The sequence below is a fragment of the Narcine bancroftii genome, chromosome 13 (genome assembly GCF_036971445.1).
Source record: "Narcine bancroftii isolate sNarBan1 chromosome 13, sNarBan1.hap1, whole genome shotgun sequence".
Taxonomy (NCBI): Eukaryota; Metazoa; Chordata; class Chondrichthyes; order Torpediniformes; family Narcinidae; genus Narcine; species Narcine bancroftii.
Genome location: NC_091481.1, coordinates 7869886 through 7889125, shown reverse-complemented (window position 1 = coordinate 7889125; position 19240 = coordinate 7869886). Strand labels below are relative to the sequence as shown.

Sequence of the window (19240 nt, the reverse complement as noted above, 5' to 3'; positions counted from 1 at the left end):
GCTATTCATTCTCAAAGTACCTAGCCTTTTTGTTTGTCCTGCATTTTCTGCCTATCAGTTAATCCAGGGTGTTCCCTATTGAGATTTAGTTCCCCAGGGCAGCAGTGGTAATCAGGTGTGTGGTGATATGTAATTACACCACGAGGTCACCAGGGGTCATCCCGGTGACCTTGTATATAAAGCAGTCCAGAGCTACAGTCTAGCCTTCCAGGTTCATCTTGCAGAGAAACAAGACCTCTTAGTTACATATTAGTTTATTAAAGCTGTCTTATACTCGCACTGCTGGTGTGGTTATTGTCAGTACAATTTAATAAACTAATATGTACACTAAGAGGTCTTGTCTCTCTACAAGATGAACCTGGAAAGCCAGACTGTAGCTCTGGACTGCTTTATATACAAGGATGACCCCTCGTGACCCAATGGTGTAATTACATATCACCACAAGATGGATGGCTAAAGATTGTATGAGAACATTAATAAGCTGTTAGAAATGACAGACAATTGGCAATAATAGGGCAGCATGGATGGTGTCAATGCTATTAGATCACCAGTACCAAATCCAATGCTGTCTGTAAGGCGTTTGTACATTTTCCCTGTGTCGACGTGGGTTTCCTCTGAGTGCTCCGGTTTTCTCCCTCATATCAAAGAGGTTAATTGGTCACATAGATGTATTTGGACAGCGGATCATGAGCCAGAAAGGCCTGTTTAAATATTAACTTTTATTTACAGCACAGTAGAAGACAATTCCAGCCATTTAAAACCAATGCCACCCAATTACACCCAAATAAACCTACACCTGTATCTCCAAATTTAAAAAAAATGAAATTTACCATGGAGAAAATTGAAGTGATGCATTTTGACAAAAGTTTCATTCCCAACCAAACTGTTTAATCAGTGAATCGGAAGGATATACTGACTATAACAGCAATAGTACTAAAGTGACATCCAGACCTTGAGTCATTGAGGGATAGTCTTACAGCACAAAACAGACCCTTCACCACTATCCCCATCTATATGAATCCCAATGATCCACACTTTCAACCAATATGGGTGGCACGGTTGGCGTAGCAGTTAGCACAACGCCTTTATAGCGCCAGCGATCGGTTCCAGGGTTTGAATCCCGTGCTGTCTGCAAGGAGTTTGTACTTTCTTCCCGTGTCTGCGTGGGTTTTCCCCAGGTGCTCTGGTTTCTTCCCACTGTTTGAAAAGTACTGGGGTGGTTGGGGGAGGATGTCGGTTAGTTGGGTTGCAATGGAAAATATTCAATTTGCCAAGTTCCCTTCTGCTGAAACTTATGGAACTAAATTGAAAATTAGTACAGCATTCAGGTACCGATTCTACTCCTTATATTGCACGTGACCATTGTCTGCTGTTCCATATTGTCATGCGGCACAGAAGGAGACCATTTGATCTATTAACTTGGCTTTTTGAATGAGCGATCTGTTTTATCACACTACCCCACTCTTCCCCAGTAATCCAGCAGATCTTTGCTTTTCAAAAATCACCTGCTTTTCAAAATTACAAAAATTACATTGACTTAAGAAAAATAAAGGGTTATTGGGTATGAGATAGGGAAAAATTAGATTGTTGTGGAGTAGTTTTACATAGGTCAGCACAGATCTGTGGGCTGAAGAGCCTGGACTGGACTGCAGTTTCTATGACTGGTTCCTACATCTCTTCGGAGACTGTAGATTCTTCACATTGCCTTTTAAACTGTTTCCTTAATTACAACTATTTGTTTAGTTTTGACTATCAAAATTGGGAAATATCTTAGTCTAAATGTAGTATAATCTGAACTGTTTAAGAGAAGAAAAATTATTGAACTGGAGCGATGACAAACATTAGATGAAATAATATAACCCATAGCTCTTTGTCAGAAGTTCATTATAATCTGTTGACTGTGAAATAATTCATATGTTACTGTTATCAGACTTCAGTAAAACAAGATTGAAAATACTGAATTATTTTGACTACTTTCTTGGCTTAAATGATGGGATCAGATTGTTCGAGCAATTAATGTAAATCCCCTTCGTGGTAATGTCAAAGTGAGTTCAACACCTTGATTCTTCTAAGTTACTGAAAAGGAGATTGCACAAGTGAACGCTTGAAAAATTTGCAGAAATCCCCATTAGCCTCAAAATGCAGGCACTGACAGGTCAGAAGGTTTAAAATGAACGAGAAAGAAAAAAGTTCTGGCAAATTTGTGAATGCCTTCGTTAATTCATTTTTAAAAAATGTTCTTCTCTGCAAAGTTCATTCACACTTGGTGTTGTCGAGAAGATAAAGTTATTGTCCACTTTTCATTTCCTTCACTGCTGCCCTGGGGAACTAAATCTCAATAGGGAACACCCTGGATTAACTGGTAACGCTGCCCGCTTCAGGAATCTCGGTTCAGTGCTGACTTGTGTGAGTCTGTGTGGAGTTTGTATGATCTTCCTGCCTCCTGGGCTGCACGAGTTTCCTCCTCCCTCCATATCCCAAATGTGCACTGGATAATTGGCTCCAAGAAAAGTGCAGAGAACAAAACAAAGGACTCTACATCACCTTTGTTGACCTCACCAAAGCCTTCGACACCATGAGCAGGAAAGGGCTTTGGCAAATACTAGAGCGCCTCGGATGCCCCCCAAAGTTCCTCAATGTGGTTATCCAACTGCACGAAAACCAACAAGGTTGGGTCAGATACATCAATGAGCTCTCTGAACCCTTCTCCATTAACAATGGCGTGAAGCAAGGCTGCGTTCTCGCACCAACCCTCTTTTCAATCTTCTTCAGCATGATGCTGAAACAAGCCATGAAAGACCTCAACAATGAAGACGCTGTTTACATCCGGTACCGCACGGATGGCAGTCTCTTCAATCTGAGGCGCCTGCAAGTTCACACCAAGACACAAGAGCAACTTGTCCGCAAACTACTCTTTGCAGACGATGCTGCTTTAGTTGCCCATTCAGAGCCAGCTCTTCAGTGCTTGACGTCCTGTTTTGCGGAAACTGCCAAAATGTTTGGCCTGGAATCAGCCTGAAGAAAACGGAGGTCCTCCATCAGCCAGCTCTTCACCATGACTACCAGCCCCCCCACATCTCCATCAGGCACACAAAACTCAAAATGGTCAACCAGTTTATCTATCTCGGCTGCACCATTTCATCGGATGCAAGGATCGACAAAGAGATAGACAACAAATAGCGCCTTTGGAAGACTACACAAAAGAGTCTGGAAAAACAACCAACTGAAAAACCTCACAAAGATTAGCGTATACAGAGCCGTTGTCATACCCACACTCCTATTCGGCTCCGAATCATGGGTCCTCTACCGGCATCACCTACGGCTCCTAGAACATTTCCACCAGCGTTGTCTCCGCTCCATCCTCAACATTCATTGGAGCGACTTCATCCCTAACATCGAAGTACTCGAGATGGCAGAGGCCGAAAGCATCAAATCCACGCTGCTGAAGATCCAACTGCGCTGGGTAGGTCACGTCTCCAGAATGGAGGACCATCGCCTTCCCAAGATCATGTTCTATGGCGAGCTCTCCACTGGCCACCGTGACAGAGGTGCACCAAAGAAGAGGTACAAGGACTGCCTACAGATATCTCTTGGTGCCTGCCACATTGACCACCGCCAATGGGCTGATATCGCCTCAAACCGTGCATCTTGGCGCCTCACAGTTCGGCGGGCAGCAACCTCCTTTGAAGAAGACCGCAGAGCCCACCTCACTGACAAAAGACAAAGGAGGAAAAACCCAACACCCAACCCCAACAAACCAATTTTCCCTTGCAACCGCTGCAACCGTGTCTGCCTGTCCCGCATCGGACTTGTCAGCCACAAACGAGCCTGCAGCTGACGTGGACATTACCCCTCCATAAATCTTCGTCCGCGAAGCCAAGCCAAAGAAAAGAAGTGACTGAAATAATTAGAAGGAGGGGATGGACATGTGATGGGCATCAGGCTCTTGAACCTGCCCTTGCTATCCTAAACATAAACTATTCCAGGACCCAAAAAGAGGCCTGTCTATTGAAACAGTACTTTCTTTTCTTGCATTTAACTGTAACTGAATTTTTATTCATCTAGCCTGTACATTTATTATCTGCTTCTGTACTAAGGTCAGTTAATGGAGACTATTGCATCTTAAGTTTGGCTCAGCACGTTAGAATGTTGGCATATGTGTACATTGTACTTCTGTGTATGACAATAAACTGGTCATCATGAAGAGAGAGAATAACGCATGAAAATGAGAGGGAAGATGAGGAGGAATATAAATAAGAAATTTGATTAATAAAATCTATTGATGTAACATCATAAGTAACAAGTAATTTCTCTCAGATTTTCAGCCAAATGTTCAAGTTTTTAACTCAGTTATTTCACATACTAGACTGTTTTCAGCATTTACACAAGAGACCTTCGTATAAAGCAAGACCCACATCTTCATCCCCATTGCCTAAGCGATAATCGGGTGAGTAAGATCTTTTGTTTGCGCTGTCTGTCTCCTGACTCACTGTTGTACACAGGGGGCTTGGTATGCAGAACAAAGCAGGTGAAGAAAATGTGAAGTAAAATAAACCAAAACTACCCAGGAGGCCAGGCAGCATCTTTCTTTGCTTCGTTGTATTCTACATTAGCACAACACTATTGCAGCGCCAGAGACCCAGGCTCCAAGCCGGTGCTGTCTGTAAGGAGTTTGTATGTTCTTCCATTGTCTGTGTGGGTTTCTTCTGCGTGATCTGGTTTCCCCTCACCCTTCAAAATGTATGAGGGTTGTAGGTTAATTGGGTGTAAATTGGCCTCAATGGCCAGAATTGGCTTCTACCGTGTGGTAAATAATTAAAAAAAAATCTTCGTTAGGAGCCATCTCTCTGCTAGCAGTAAAATTAGCCCAGAATAAAGGAAGCTGGTTTCCATTGTTGGAGGCCGAATATCTTACTGCCAGGATATTGCATTGGTGGTTCCCGACCCAAAATCTGACAGACCACTTCTCCATGAACATGCCTGACCTGCTGAGCCCCTACATACACCCTTTGTGTTTCTTGTACAGGTAGCCCTGACTTGCAACCTGTGTGACTTCCGTCCATCCCCACATACAACTGAAAAAAAAAAAGAAAGAAAGAAATAATACACAGATTATGTTGTATTTGACAAACTCTTCTCTCTTTGGCTTGGCTTCGCGGACGAAGATTTATGGAGGGGGTAAAAAGTCCACGTCAGCTGCAGGCTCGTTTGTGGCTGACAAGTCTGATGCGGACAAACTACAACAGGGATATAGGGCATGTAAGAGCCAAAATGTGCGTACTTGTTAGTCAGCGTCCTGGAGTTTGTAGGCTGGTCTCAGCCATCCTGATTGCTGTGCGCATGCGTGAATCTTTGGTTGGCGCATGCTCAGTGGGTTCGCGTCTTGGAGTTCGGTTGGCGCATGCAAGAGAGTTAAGGGCGCAAATTCAATATTGTTAGGATGCTTAACTCTCGTGCATGCGCTAACCGAAGACTTTCACATGCGCACAGGAATCAAGATGGCTGTGCCCAGCCTAAGGAACCCGGGACAACGACTCACAAGGTAAGCATGGACCAGAATGTGGAAAGATTTGCCAAAATTGATTGGAAAATTCAGGAATCTTTAAATTGTTATTACCAAATCGATGATAAAGAAAAGATTTGATTAAAAATTTGCTTTAAGACTTCGGTACTCCACACATGTGGGCAAAATTCTGACTTACGTCCATTTTGAGATATGACCGATTCTTCAGTCCCATTTACAGTCATGAGTCGGGAAGTGTCTGTATTCCTTCAGTCAATTAACTACTGTTGAAATGTAGTCACTGTGGTGACATCAGGAAACAGGACAATCACCCTGAAAACCAGAAATCACTGGAAATACTCCACAGTTTGGCGAGAATCAGAATTGAGAATCAAGGTGAAGACCTTGGCAACGGAAAAGCAATGCCTTTAGCTCTCACTAATTGATGATCACTCTTAATCACCATGCAATTTGGGGTACTTTGGGGTTTAGTTATTGGCCACTTATCTGGTTATTTCTTTAGTATGTGTTTATGTATCTATCCTTCTCATGAGAGGAAGTAAAGACAAACACTTCAGGAAAAAATTACCAAATCCAAAGGACTAATGTTTCCTGTTTTCTCCTGACTGGGATTAGACTGTGCAGATAATGAAGTCCACGTACAAACATTGGGTGACCAATAGCAGGCTTCAGATATCTCAACCGAAGGTTGGGAAGAGAAGTTTTGCTTTCCGTGAAGTTGTAGTGTCCTCTTTGTTCAGGTCACTCGATATCCACTTCGAAATTCAAAGGACAGAAGTAATGATTTCTGCTGACAGTGTCACTTTGACTATATGTGTTGTAAACCTTGTAATGGGTGGAGATTCACCCAAATGATACATACTCGTATCTCCAAATCAATAATCCAAGCTTCTGCATATTAGTTGTCCCAACCATTATTAGAATATACCCACAAATTTACATTATACTTTAATGACATTTGTGATTGCGTTTATTGTAAAGGACAGTCATATTTTATTCAGTAAGAAAAGGGAACCAAGATAGGAAAATGGAGTTAAGATGCAGACCAGCCATGAACCAACAGAAGAGGCTGGAAGGTTAAATTGTGTTCTTGTACATCAATAGTTGAGTAAATGGCCATATTCTTCTCTCATTCCAGGAGCAAGATGTTCAGAAACTCCATCGAGCCCAGTTTCAGAAATGTCCTGGTCTTGCACGAAGAAGTTTGGGCCTAATGGACAGGGCTTCCACAATCAACAAAGACAGGGCCTCTGTTATTATTGCCAACAATCCTCTGCCTGACCTCAATGACCTAGATGGCAAGGACAGCCCGATGCGCTTCCTAACCAAGAACCCATCAAAGGTAAATATGGACAAATCACCTCCCGCCCAGCACCAGGAAGATGGTGGAAATGTTAAATATACTTTTTCTATTAATTTACTTTGATTAATAAGTTTTCCATATCTAATTTTCATATTTAATTACTGAAATATTTTGAGTTTATTGTCATGTATCAAAGTACTAAAGGTCTGTGTCCTTACAGTTCAGTGACTGTTATAAAGGTCTATGACCTTACAATGCAGAGACTGTAGTAAAGCTGTACATACTTGCAGTACAGACGCAATTGTAAAGGTCTGAGTTCTTACAGTACAGTGGCACTTATAAAGGTCTGTGTCATTACAGTACAGTCACTGTTGGAAGGAAGTTTATATTGCGAGCAGTTAAGCTATACAACAGTCAAATCACAATACAGAGTGTAGAATACAGAGAGAGATCTGTTGGAACAGAGCAAAGGCAACATGATGTTGCTCATATTTTACTCTTTTTCCCCTTTTTTGAGAGACTGGGAATGCAGCATTGATGGAACCATTAACCTGGAAGTGGCCCCAACAGTTCTTCAGAACAACTGTGCTTATTCTGCCAATGGATAACTTGCCCATTTCCCATGGATAACTTGCCCATTTCCCATGGATAACTTGCCCATTTCCCATGGATAACTTGCCCATTTCCCATGGATAACTTGCCCATTTCCCATGGATAACTTGCCCGTTTCCCATGGATAACTTGCCCGTTTCCCATGGATAACTTGCCCGTTTCCCATGGATAACTTGCCCGTTTCCCATGGATAACTTGCCCGTTTCCCATGGATAACTTGCCCGTTTCCCATGGATAACTTGCCCGTTTCCCATGGATAACTTGCCCGTTTCCCATGGATAACTTGCCCGTTTCCCATGGATAACTTGCCCGTTTCCATGGATAACTTGCCCGTTTCCCATGGATAACTTGCCCGTTTCCCATGGATAACTTGCCCGTTTCCCATGGATAACTTGCCCATTTCCCATGGATAACTTGCCCATTTCCCATGGATAACTTGCCCATTTCCCATGGATAACTTGCCCATTTCCCATGGATAACTTGCCCATTTCCCATGGATAACTTGCCCATTTCCCATGGATAACTTTCCCATTTCCCATGGATAACTTGCCCATTTCCCATGGATAACTTGCCCATTTCCCATGGATAACTTGCCCATTTCCCATGGATAACTTGCCCATTTCCCATGGATAACTTGCCCATTTCCCATGGATAACTTGCCCATTTCCCATGGATAACTTGCCCATTTCCCATGGATAACTTGCCCATTTCCCATGGATAACTTGCCCATTTCCCATGGATAACTTGCCCATTTCCCATGGATAACTTGCCCATTTCCCATGGATAACTTGCCCATTTCCCATGGATAACTTGCCCATTTCCCATGGATAACTTGCCCATTTCCCATGGATAACTTGCCCATTTCCCATGGATAACTTGCCCATTTCCCATGGATAACTTGCCCATTTCCCATGGATAACTTGCCCATTTCCCATGGATAACTTGCCCATTTCCCATGGATAACTTGCCCATTTCCCATGGATAACTTGCCCATTTCCCATGGATAACTTGCCCATTTCCCATGGATAACTTGCCCATTTCCCATGGATAACTTGCCCATTTCCCATGGATAACTTGCCCATTTCCCATGGATAACTTGCCCATTTCCCATGGATAACTTGCCCATTTCCCATGGATAACTTGCCCATTTCCCATGGATAACTTGCCCATTTCCCATGGATAACTTGCCCATTTCCCATGGATAACTTGCCCATTTCCCATGGATAACTTGCCCATTTCCCATGGATAACTTGCCCATTTCCCATGGATAACTTGCCCATTTCCCATGGATAACTTGCCCATTTCCCATGGATAACTTGCCCATTTCCCATGGATAACTTGCCCATTTCCCATGGATAACTTGCCCATTTCCCATGGATAACTTGCCCATTTCCCATGGATAACTTGCCCATTTCCCATGGATAACTTGCCCATTTCCCATGGATAACTTGCCCATTTCCCATGGATAACTTGCCCATTTCCCATGGATAACTTGCCCATTTCCCATGGATAACTTGCCCATTTCCCATGGATAACTTGCCCATTTCCCATGGATAACTTGCCCATTTCCCATGGATAACTTGCCCATTTCCCATGGATAACTTGCCCATTTCCCATGGATAACTTGCCCATTTCCCATGGATAACTTGCCCATTTCCCATGGATAACTTGCCCATTTCCCATGGATAACTTGCCCATTTCCCATGGATAACTTGCCCATTTCCCATGGATAACTTGCCCATTTCCCATGGATAACTTGCCCATTTCCCATGGATAACTTGCCCATTTCCCATGGATAACTTGCCCATTTCCCATGGATAACTTGCCCATTTCCCATGGATAACTTGCCCATTTCCCATGGATAACTTGCCCATTTCCCATGGATAACTTGCCCATTTCCCATGGATAACTTGCCCATTTCCCATGGATAACTTGCCCATTTCCCATGGATAACTTGCCCATTTCCCATGGATAACTTGCCCATTTCCCATGGATAACTTGCCCATTTCCCATGGATAACTTGCCCATTTCCCATGGATAACTTGCCCATTTCCCATGGATAACTTGCCCATTTCCCATGGATAACTTGCCCATTTCCCATGGATAACTTGCCCATTTCCCATGGATAACTTGCCCATTTCCCATGGATAACTTGCCCATTTCCCATGGATAACTTGCCCATTTCCCATGGATAACTTGCCCATTTCCCATGGATAACTTGCCCATTTCCCATGGATAACTTGCCCATTTCCCATGGATAACGCCCATTTCCCATGGATAACTTGCCCATTTCCCATGGATAACTTGCCCATTTCCCATGGATAACTTGCCCATTTCCCATGGATAACTTGCCCATTTCCCATGGATAACGCCCATTTCCCATGGATAACTTGCCCATTTCCCATGGATAACTTGCCCATTTCCCATGGATAACTTGCCCATTTCCCATGGATAACTTGCCCATTTCCCATGGATAACTTGCCCATTTCCCATGGATAACTTGCCCATTTCCCATGGATAACTTGCCCATTTCCCATGGATAACTTGCCCATTTCCCATGGATAACTTGCCCATTTCCCATGGATAACTTGCCCATTTCCCATGGATAACTTGCCCATTTCCCATGGATAACTTGCCCATTTCCCATGGATAACTTGCCCATTTCCCATGGATAACTTGCCCATTTCCCATGGATAACTTGCCCATTTCCCATGGATAACTTGCCCATTTCCCATGGATAACTTGCCCATTTCCCATGGATAACTTGCCCATTTCCCATGGATAACTTGCCCATTTCCCATGGATAACTTGCCCATTTCCCATGGATAACTTGCCCATTTCCCATGGATAACTTGCCCATTTCCCATGGATAACTTGCCCATTTCCCATGGATAACTTGCCCATTTCACATGATGACCAGATTGACAATGGTCCTGTACTCCCATGAATTCACTTTTGCCTAAAACTAAAGTTACGTGCAAATATTTCACTTCAAGGTAGTTAAGGTATTTTATGCCTTTGTCACAGTTTACATCAGGGTTCTCAGTCTTTTGCTTTCCATTCACATACCACTTTAAGTATACTCTATCATCGGTGCTCTGTGATTAGTAAGGGATTGCTTAAGGTGGGATGTGAATGGGGAGGGAAGGTTGAGGATCACTGCTCTAGACCCAATTGTTACTGAAATATTTTGCTTGAGAAAAATTGTCACTGGCCCATTTCCTTTGGAGTTATGAAACCGTGCACATAACAAATTAAAATACAATTAAAATAGTGGTTTTCAAACATTTTCTTCCCACTCACAGACCACCTTAAGCAATCCCTTACCAATCACAGAGCACTGATGGCATAGGGAATACTTAAAATGGTATGTGAGTGGAAAGAAAAAGGTTGAGAACCTTTGGTTTACATTCAGTTTTAATTGTTGCTTCTTTTGGTTTTCAAATGGGAATAATGAAATTTAATGTTCACCTCAGTTTTCTTGCCATGAGTAACTCAGCAGAAGTCTGTCCAGATGTAATCTGTGGTGAGATGTGGTAATCGAACAGAAACTGAGTCATTTGGTTTAATGCTACCTCCTTTCTTGAAAACCTGATTAACTTTAGTTTTAATCCATTAGAGGAAGCCTGAAATTAGTCAGTTGTCACATGATTTATGCCATTTTTTTAAATGAAATCTCAAAAGTCCACTTACATGAAGCAACTTTTTGAATAAAAAAAAAGTTGACAATTCATGTGGCAGCTGCATCAAACTCTGGTCAGTCCATATTTGGTGTCCAGTTCTGGCCACCACTTTGGAGATGATATGTAGGCTTTGGAGAGGTTCACCATGATATTGTCTACAAGATGGGCAGGGACAAACTTGGATTGCTTTCTCTGGAGTGTTGTGGGCTGATGACCAAGTTGATAGAAGTTTATAAAAATTATGAAAGGCATAGATGGGGTAAATAATCAGTCTTTATCCAAAGATGGAAATGTCATGAGCTGTGTGGTGGAAAATGTGCTGAACAGCGTTATTACGGTCTGGTATGGGGGACACCAATGACCCTGTGTGTAAATCCCTCCAAAAGGTAGTGAACACACCCCAGGACATCATGAGTAAAATCCTCCCTGGTATTGAGAACATCTGCAGGGATCGCTGCCGCCAGAGAGCAGCAGCAATCATCAAGGATCCACACCGCCCAGAGCACACTCTGTTCTAGCTGCCACCATCAAGAAAGAGGTATCGGTGCCACAAGACTCACACCACCGGGTTCAGAAACCCCTCCACCATCAGACTCTTCAACAACAAACTCAACCATAGACTCATTTAAGGACTCTTGTGCACTTTATTGATTTTTTTCACACTCCCTATATTGTTTACATTTCTTTATTTGTTTACATGTGTATGTTGAGTCCATTTTTCTTTGCACTACCAATAAGTGGTAATTCTGCCTCACCCGCATGAAAAAAGAATCTCAGGGTTGTATGTGATGCTGTGTATTTATCCTGACAACAAATCTGAAATCAGAAAATTGAAAGGAGAGGGGCAAGGCAAATATTTGATGCAAAGGGTGGCAGATATCTGCAGTGCACTGCCAGAGGAGGTGTAGAATTAGGTACAATAGCAATGTTTAAGAGGCATTTAGGTAGGGAATGATTCAGGCAGGGAATAATTGGATCTGGACCATGTATGAGCAGATGGAATGAGTAAGATAGCATCATGGGCAGTACAGGCACAGCAGGCTGAATGGCCTGTTCCAGTGCTGCACTGCTCAATGTTATATGATGTAAAATATCGTGAGGAAACCCAAGATGGCTGAAACTTTGATGAATCTCTTCAGCTAAAGCTTTTAGCGTTGAAGTATTCATTGGATACATGATGATCTGCTTCAAGTGAACAGCATTTATCAGCAAGAACATCTTCACAAGGTCCAACATCGTCAACAAGGAGTTTCCTCCACAGCTGCTGGAGCCAAATCCAAAGGTGCAGAGAAACTGAGGCAGATACCTCGCTTCTCAATCAAAGTCCATTTAAAACCACTATTTCTACAATCTAGGTAACCTCTCATGCTAAGAGTTACCAGGTGTGTCAGTCATTTCAAGAAAAATGCCAGGCCTTTAGTTCCCCACATAATACATACATCTCTTGTAAGACCATAAGAAATAGGAGCCATCTGGCCCATTGAACCTTCTGCACTATTCTCTAAGATCCTGGCTGATGTGGCTCTAGGCTCCACCTGTTCCCCATAAATCCTTAGTTCCCCTGTTCAATAAAAATTGAGCGATGTGTGTGTTTAAACATTTACTGAGGCAGCCTCTCCGGCTTCCTTGGGCAGTGAATTCCACAGATTCACCATTCTCTGGGAGATTCAGTTCCACCTTATCCCCATTCTAAATCTAATCCTACAGATCTTGAGCCTGTGTGCTCTAATTTAGTTCGAAGTTTTAGCAGTGATGGCATTAACTTCTCTTTGCTCATGAACTTAAGAATGGATCACTGCCCCCAGTGAGGCGTCCAAATGCCATGCCTCCACCATTCACTTTCACGAAATCAATCAGTTCATCTACTTTTGTTTAATCAGCTCCTTTTCCATTAAATGGTGAACGCACGTTGAATCATAGACCACTTTTATGCTGGGAGTGGTGAGAGATGGAAATTTTTGAAAGTATTTGACTGATTTCTCATTTTGATTTTATTTTCTTAACATTGTGCTTATTTTTTTAGTCATACAGCACAGTAACGGCCCCTTTCAGCCCATGAGCCCCATGCCGCCCAATTATACCCAATACACTCGTGGTACGTTTTGAATGGTGGGAGAAAATCGGAGCTCATTTTCCTTTTATCAAAACTGAGCCTGCATTTGCCATTTCCGCTGGCAGCTCGTACCACACTTCTTGCCTGAACTTGAATTGCAAACACAGATGTTTCCCTCCACAGCAGTGTATTTTGATTCCTGTCCGCTATGCATGAGGTTACATGAAACAAAAGTAAAAACCCAATGCTGGAGAAACTCAGCAGGTCAAACAGTGGACTTTATATAGCAAACATAAAGGTACAGAATCAATGTTTCAGGCTTGAGCTCTTCATCCAGGTATGGAAAAATGTCAGTAGGTGTACAAACAAAATGGTGGGGGGGGGGGAGGGGGAGGGATGGGGGGGTTGAGGAGCAGGTCCCAAAGACAGGACGTAATAGGTGGTTAAGGGAGCGAGGGCACAGCAGCAAGCAGGAGAGGAGAGATGGCTCAGAGAGTAGCGAGGGACGGGGGTGGAGAGCTAAGGGAAAGGGAAGGGACAGAGAATAGTTAGTAGAAATCAGAGAAGTTGATGTTAATGCCCTCCAGTTAGAGAGGACCCAGAGAGAAAATTAAGAGTTGTTCCTCCAACTTACAGGTGGTCTTGGTGGGATAGTGCTTGAAGACATGGACAGACATGTCAGTGCTGGAGTGAGGCGCAAAATTGAAATGGTTGGCCACTGGGAGATCCCTGTTCCTGATGTGGACAGAGAGAAGGTGCTCAGTGAAGTGATCTCCCAGTCTGTGTCTAGTTTCTCCGATGGAGAGAAGGTGACATGAAACACCTGGACTCTTGCAACTCTAGCTTGTTTTTATTTGTTGATTCTGCAGCGTTCTCAAAGATCAGCTTCACCCTCGACAACAATCAGCTCTGATTCTGGACATGATGATTCACGTTGCATCTGTCACTTGCATCAAGAGAATGTATTGCCATAATGACAATCTGGTCATAACTTCCTCAGTTCATCTGATTTGAAATCATGAATCGACCTTTGATTTAGAGTGATTCTGCAACAAATGCATCAATCCCTTAAATTATTAAGGTAATCAACCTTAAATTGCACAGGACAATTTTTTTTTCAAAAGGTTTGCTTTGTGGCGGTACACAATTAAGCAGGCAAACCAGCCCTGCTTGTTACGCACACGGTGGGGCAGCTGGCCAGAATGGCGCCGTCAGGGGTTTCCTCCCGACCTCGGCACCGGGCTCGGAAGCCCACACTTGGTGGCCCACGTGATGTCCCAGTGACATCGGGGCTTCCCAGCGCGGTTCTCAGCCAAGTCCGGGCTGGGAGTATAAGACAAGCCAGGCAGCCTGCAATAAATCCATTTTGCTCACTGAACTCATCCCGTCTGGTTTTGCAATCTTTCAGTTAGCAGTGTAACCGCCGCAACAATTGGTGACCCCGACAGGTTCAAACGTCTTTGAACCCGACGTGAACGACCCTTCAAGCAACGCTATAGCCATCAAACTTCCTGACTTCTAGGTTCAGGAGCTGGAGACCTGGTTCAGCCATGCAGAGGCTCAGTTTCACCTCCGCCAGATTTCATCAGATTCGACCAAGTTTTACCATGTGATCGCAGCCCTGGACCAGGCCACTGCCAAATGAGTGCTGCACCTCGTTCAGCACCCACCTGTGGAAAATAATTACGGGACCATCAAGCGGGTGCTCACTGGCTCCCTCGGCCTCTCCAGGCATCAAGGAAAAAGGACAAACAAATCACATATAACTCAAAAAAGATTAATGAAAACTTTAAGGAATTTTATGAACAATTATACCAAACTGAGAATGAGGGGTGTTACAGAGTTCTGTGTTGTGTATTGGCCTATGTGTTATGTGGTTTTATGTTAAAAAGTGACAGTTTGCCTTAGAGAGCCAAGGTGAAGGTGGACTGCTGAGAGAGTGGGAGTCAGACTGAGCATGATCAGAAAATGATCTAAAAATTTCTGGACTTGGATGATAAACCACCACTGGGTGGTGCTGTGGAGTGGAAGAAGGCCCAGAGCACGAGTCATGGTCTGGAGGACAGTTTAGAATGTTGGGCATTTCAAAAAGGATGAACATTCCGAAGGCAGCCAGAAGGATCTGAACCAAGCCATTGTTCCTCTCTCTGCAAGCAACGCAAGGCAACTTCAAATTTTGTGCTCTCTCTCTCTCTCTCTCTCTCTCTCTCTCTCTCTGATCTTTTGGCTTCAGTTTACCAAACAAACTGAATTTTGTTTATGATCTTTGCTTTGGTTGAGATCGAAGTTTTGTGAGTCTTGTGTGCTTTGTGTCTAAGTTTTTCTGTGGGCTGGTTGGAAATATAACTTACGACTTTAATTACGTATGTTATATTTAGGCTGGGGAATTTATTCGTTTTATACTGTTATAGAAATTTGCATAGTAACCAGTGGGCATTGTTATAAAAGGGGAATTTGGATTAAAGTTTGAAGGTGAATTTTTTGTTAATAAAGTAATTGTTCATCTTTACCCCTGTGTGATATGCCTTCTTTGTCGTTGCTGGTTTGATCCTGTAACAGGGGAAAAATGATAAAATAGAAGAGTTTTTAGCTAAAATTAAAATGCCGAAATTGCAAGAAGAGGAACAAAACAAACTGATAAAATCATTTGAAATAGAAGAAGTACAAGATATATTAAAAAAGCTGCCAAACAATAAAACGCCAGGAGAGGATGGATTTCCAATAGAATTTTATAAAATATTTCAAGAGTTATTAATTCCTCCTCTCCAGGAAGTAATGAATCAGGTAGAAGAAACACAAAACTTGCCATACATATGTAACACAGCAATAATTACAGTAATACCAAAGAAGGGGAAGGATCCATTAACACCAGCATCATATCGACCAATATATTTACTTAACTCAGATTATAAGATAATAGTGAAATTATTAGCAAACCAAGATTCTCCAGACTCAACAAGTTCCTCATTAAGTTAAGGGCGGGGTTGTCCCATCACACTAATTAGGATGGACCTGTTATTTTTAATATCCAAATCATTTGCAGCAAAGAAATGAGACAGTTTCTCACAATATTCCTCCCCACGTCAAGGTTCAAAACAAATTCTGCAGTCTAGCCTATGTGGTGACCATGTTCCTTTCCTTTAAAAAGTAAACAGGTTTATATCCTTCTCTCAACTCAGTTTTCTTCTTGAAAATATTCCTTTCACTACTTCTTCAGCAATTTCTTTTATCTCGATATGTTAATATACCCATAAAATAGATCCAAATGTGTTCAAGAAGCAAAATTTTCATTGTCCATTGTTATTTACTCAAGATTCCGATTAATTTTATGTGCACAAAGAAAGATTGAAGATTGCAATTCAAACTTCAGGAATATTATTTTCTTGAAGACTTGAAGTACCTCAGGATCCAGCTGTAGAAGGCTTGGTGAGACCACGCTTGGAGAGCACTGGGTGCAATCTGGTCATCCAGCTATTGAAATGGGGTGCAAAGGACATTCATCAGAATGTTCCAAGGACTGGATCAAGAGGTTAGATGGGCTAGGTTCTTCTACTCTAGAGCAAAGAAGGCTGAGGGATGTCCTTTTTGTACTTTATAAAAGTATGAGAGGCATAGATAAAGCTCGCAGTCTTTATCCTGTAGTGGATGATTGTGGAACCAGAGAGCATAGGTTTAAAGTAAGAAGGGAAAGATTTAAAAGAGACCATCAGAGGGTGGCCCACATCTGGAATGAGCCGCCAGAGGAAACTATCAAAATGGGGACAATGACAATGTTCCAAAGATATTTGGAAATGGTTTAGAATGATCTGGAGCAGTGGTTTTCAAACTTTTTCTTTCCACCCACATACTAATTTAAGTAATCCCTGTGCCATAGGTGCTCTGTGATTAGTAAAGAATTGCTTAAGGTGGTATGTGGGTAGAAAGAAAGTTTGAAAACCACTTTTAATCGTACCTAATAGACTTGTTATGTTCAGAACTCGAAAGGAAATGGGCCAATGACAATTTTTCTCAAGCAAAATATTTTGGTAACAATTGGGTAGAGTAGTGATTCTCGGCCTTCCCTTCCCACTCATATCCCACCTTAAGCAATCCCTTACTAATCACAGAGCACCGATGGCATAGAGATTGCATAAAGAGGTATGTGAGTGGAAAGAACAAGGTTGAGAACCAATGTTCTAGAGTTTAGTTCCTGCAGCAGCTCATTGTTTGCTCGAGATACCAGCAGCTTTTGTGATTCTCTTTTAACATGACTGCTTTGGTTTTAAACTGGGGAACACTTGGAATCTGGAGCTAAAATCAATTCACTGCAAGAACTGAGCAGGTCAAGCAGCATCAATGGGAGAAGAAGAAGTTGATATTTTGGGCCGGAACCATTGATGAACAGTCGCTCACTTCCAGCAGTTTTATACTTTGGTTTTAAAGCAGTAGGTGTGAGCTTTCAAGGTATTTTACATTGTGCCTGTATACCGCTCTAAAGGTTGCAGTGAAACCTCCATTATCTCCACAGGTAAGATATCCTCTGAGGAAGCAATTAAACTTACCTCCACTAAAGGATGCCAAACAGCAATCTTCAAACATTCCAAAGCAAGAAGGACAGGGAATGTGTCAGAAAAAGTTAGTGCAACAATCTTTAGTTATACTTAAAATGCACATATTTACAATAATTGTGGCTTATCTTTGGAAAAATATGTGGTCATGAGAAAAGGGACAGTCTGTATACTTTTAATTACTAATCTGTCTTAAAAGAAGGCATTGTTTGTTTTATTCTCACCATCCTCTCTCTGGAATCGTTCCTAGCCCAGGGATGGCCAAATTTCTTTAATGTTAATGTACAGTAAACTTCAGATGTTTGCGAGCTGCAACAATCAGGTGATCACAAGCCACTTCTACTAACACTACCATCGTGGCTTGTACGATTCCTGCCTCAGCCAGCATATTTCTGAGAGACGCACATTATAGGTTAAAGAGCCACGTGTAGGTCGCAAGACATGGTTTCGCCACCCCTATCCTAATCCATATCTGTTCAAATCTCACTATCTACTGATCCCAAACATGTTGAGGTCAATAATTCTTGGCGAAGGGCAAAATGGATAGCTCCTCCAGCCAAACCAATGTTCAAGATAACTTGTTCCCATTTAAAGAAAATTATCAGGATAAGTATTTGGGATGAGATAAGTCAAATAAGTAGAAGGTAAAATATCATTGCCAATTAATAAATAAACAATATATGACAAGTATTTTCAATGTGGGATATTTAATTGACAATAATTATGTGTGTGTAATATATCTATAGATATCTATATATATCTATATCTATAGTTATATATAGATAGATAGATGCCTGATAGTGAATTTTCAGGTAGCTTGAGATTGTGCATTGCATGGATTGGCGAACTAACGATGAGGTATGCCAATTTTAAACGCATATTTTTTCTTTTGAAGATTTGCTTTTACCTTTGCTATATAAAGGACCCTGTTTGACCCACTGAGTTTCTCCACGGTGTCTACAGACTTTCATGTGTGGCTTTTATAGAATTAATTTACTTGAATAGATCATTGTTGGACTTTGAACAGTAAAAGGAATTATATTAGCTGCTATAAAAATTGTTATTTCACTTACTAACAGCATTTAAGAGACGCTTAGGCAGGTGGATGAAAGAAAAATAGAGGGTTATGAGGAGGGAAGGGCTTAGTTCTTTTTTGTGGTCGGTTCAACAGCGAAAGCAGAAAGGCCTGTTCTGCGCTCTAATGTCCTATGTTCTATGCTGAGCAAGGAACATTTTTTTGATGTCCACAATGTTAAATTCAGATCTGTTTTAACCCCCTGAACCACAATTCATTGCACACTCCCCAAAATGCAACACCATTGTAACCAAAATGCGGGTTGACCAGTTGTGAGGTTCGAGGATTTCCTGTTTTTATTTCAGATTTTCAAATATATAATCACTGTTCCTCTTATCATTCTCTGCCCAGATACAATAAATCCCCCGTCAACTGAAAAACAAAAGTAGCTTTAAGCATCTGGGAAAAAAAAAATCATGGAAAATAATTGGTAAAAAATACAA

The 19240-nt window shown here is 42.1% G+C and overlaps 1 protein-coding gene across 7 annotated transcripts in view; it reads left to right on the top strand.

Annotated features, from left to right (window-relative positions):
- LOC138748414 (uncharacterized) overlaps positions 1 to 19240 on the top strand; it is a 52330-nt gene that overhangs the window by 14289 nt on the left and 18801 nt on the right. For 5 of the 7 annotated variants that reach the window (XR_011348001.1, XM_069908567.1, XM_069908563.1 and 2 more), the window contains 3 exons: positions 4367 to 4447; positions 6663 to 6866; positions 17683 to 17789. Coding sequence is in view for 6 of the 7 variants with exons in the window: in XM_069908567.1 (XP_069764668.1) it covers positions 4367 to 4447; positions 6663 to 6866; positions 17683 to 17789 (392 nt within the window). In the remaining variant the exon portion in view is untranslated. Of the gene's footprint in view, positions 1 to 4366; positions 4448 to 6662; positions 6867 to 11508; positions 13530 to 17682; positions 17790 to 19240 lie in introns of those variants that run through there. The other 2 variants (XM_069908569.1, XM_069908565.1) reach the window with 2 other exon arrangements.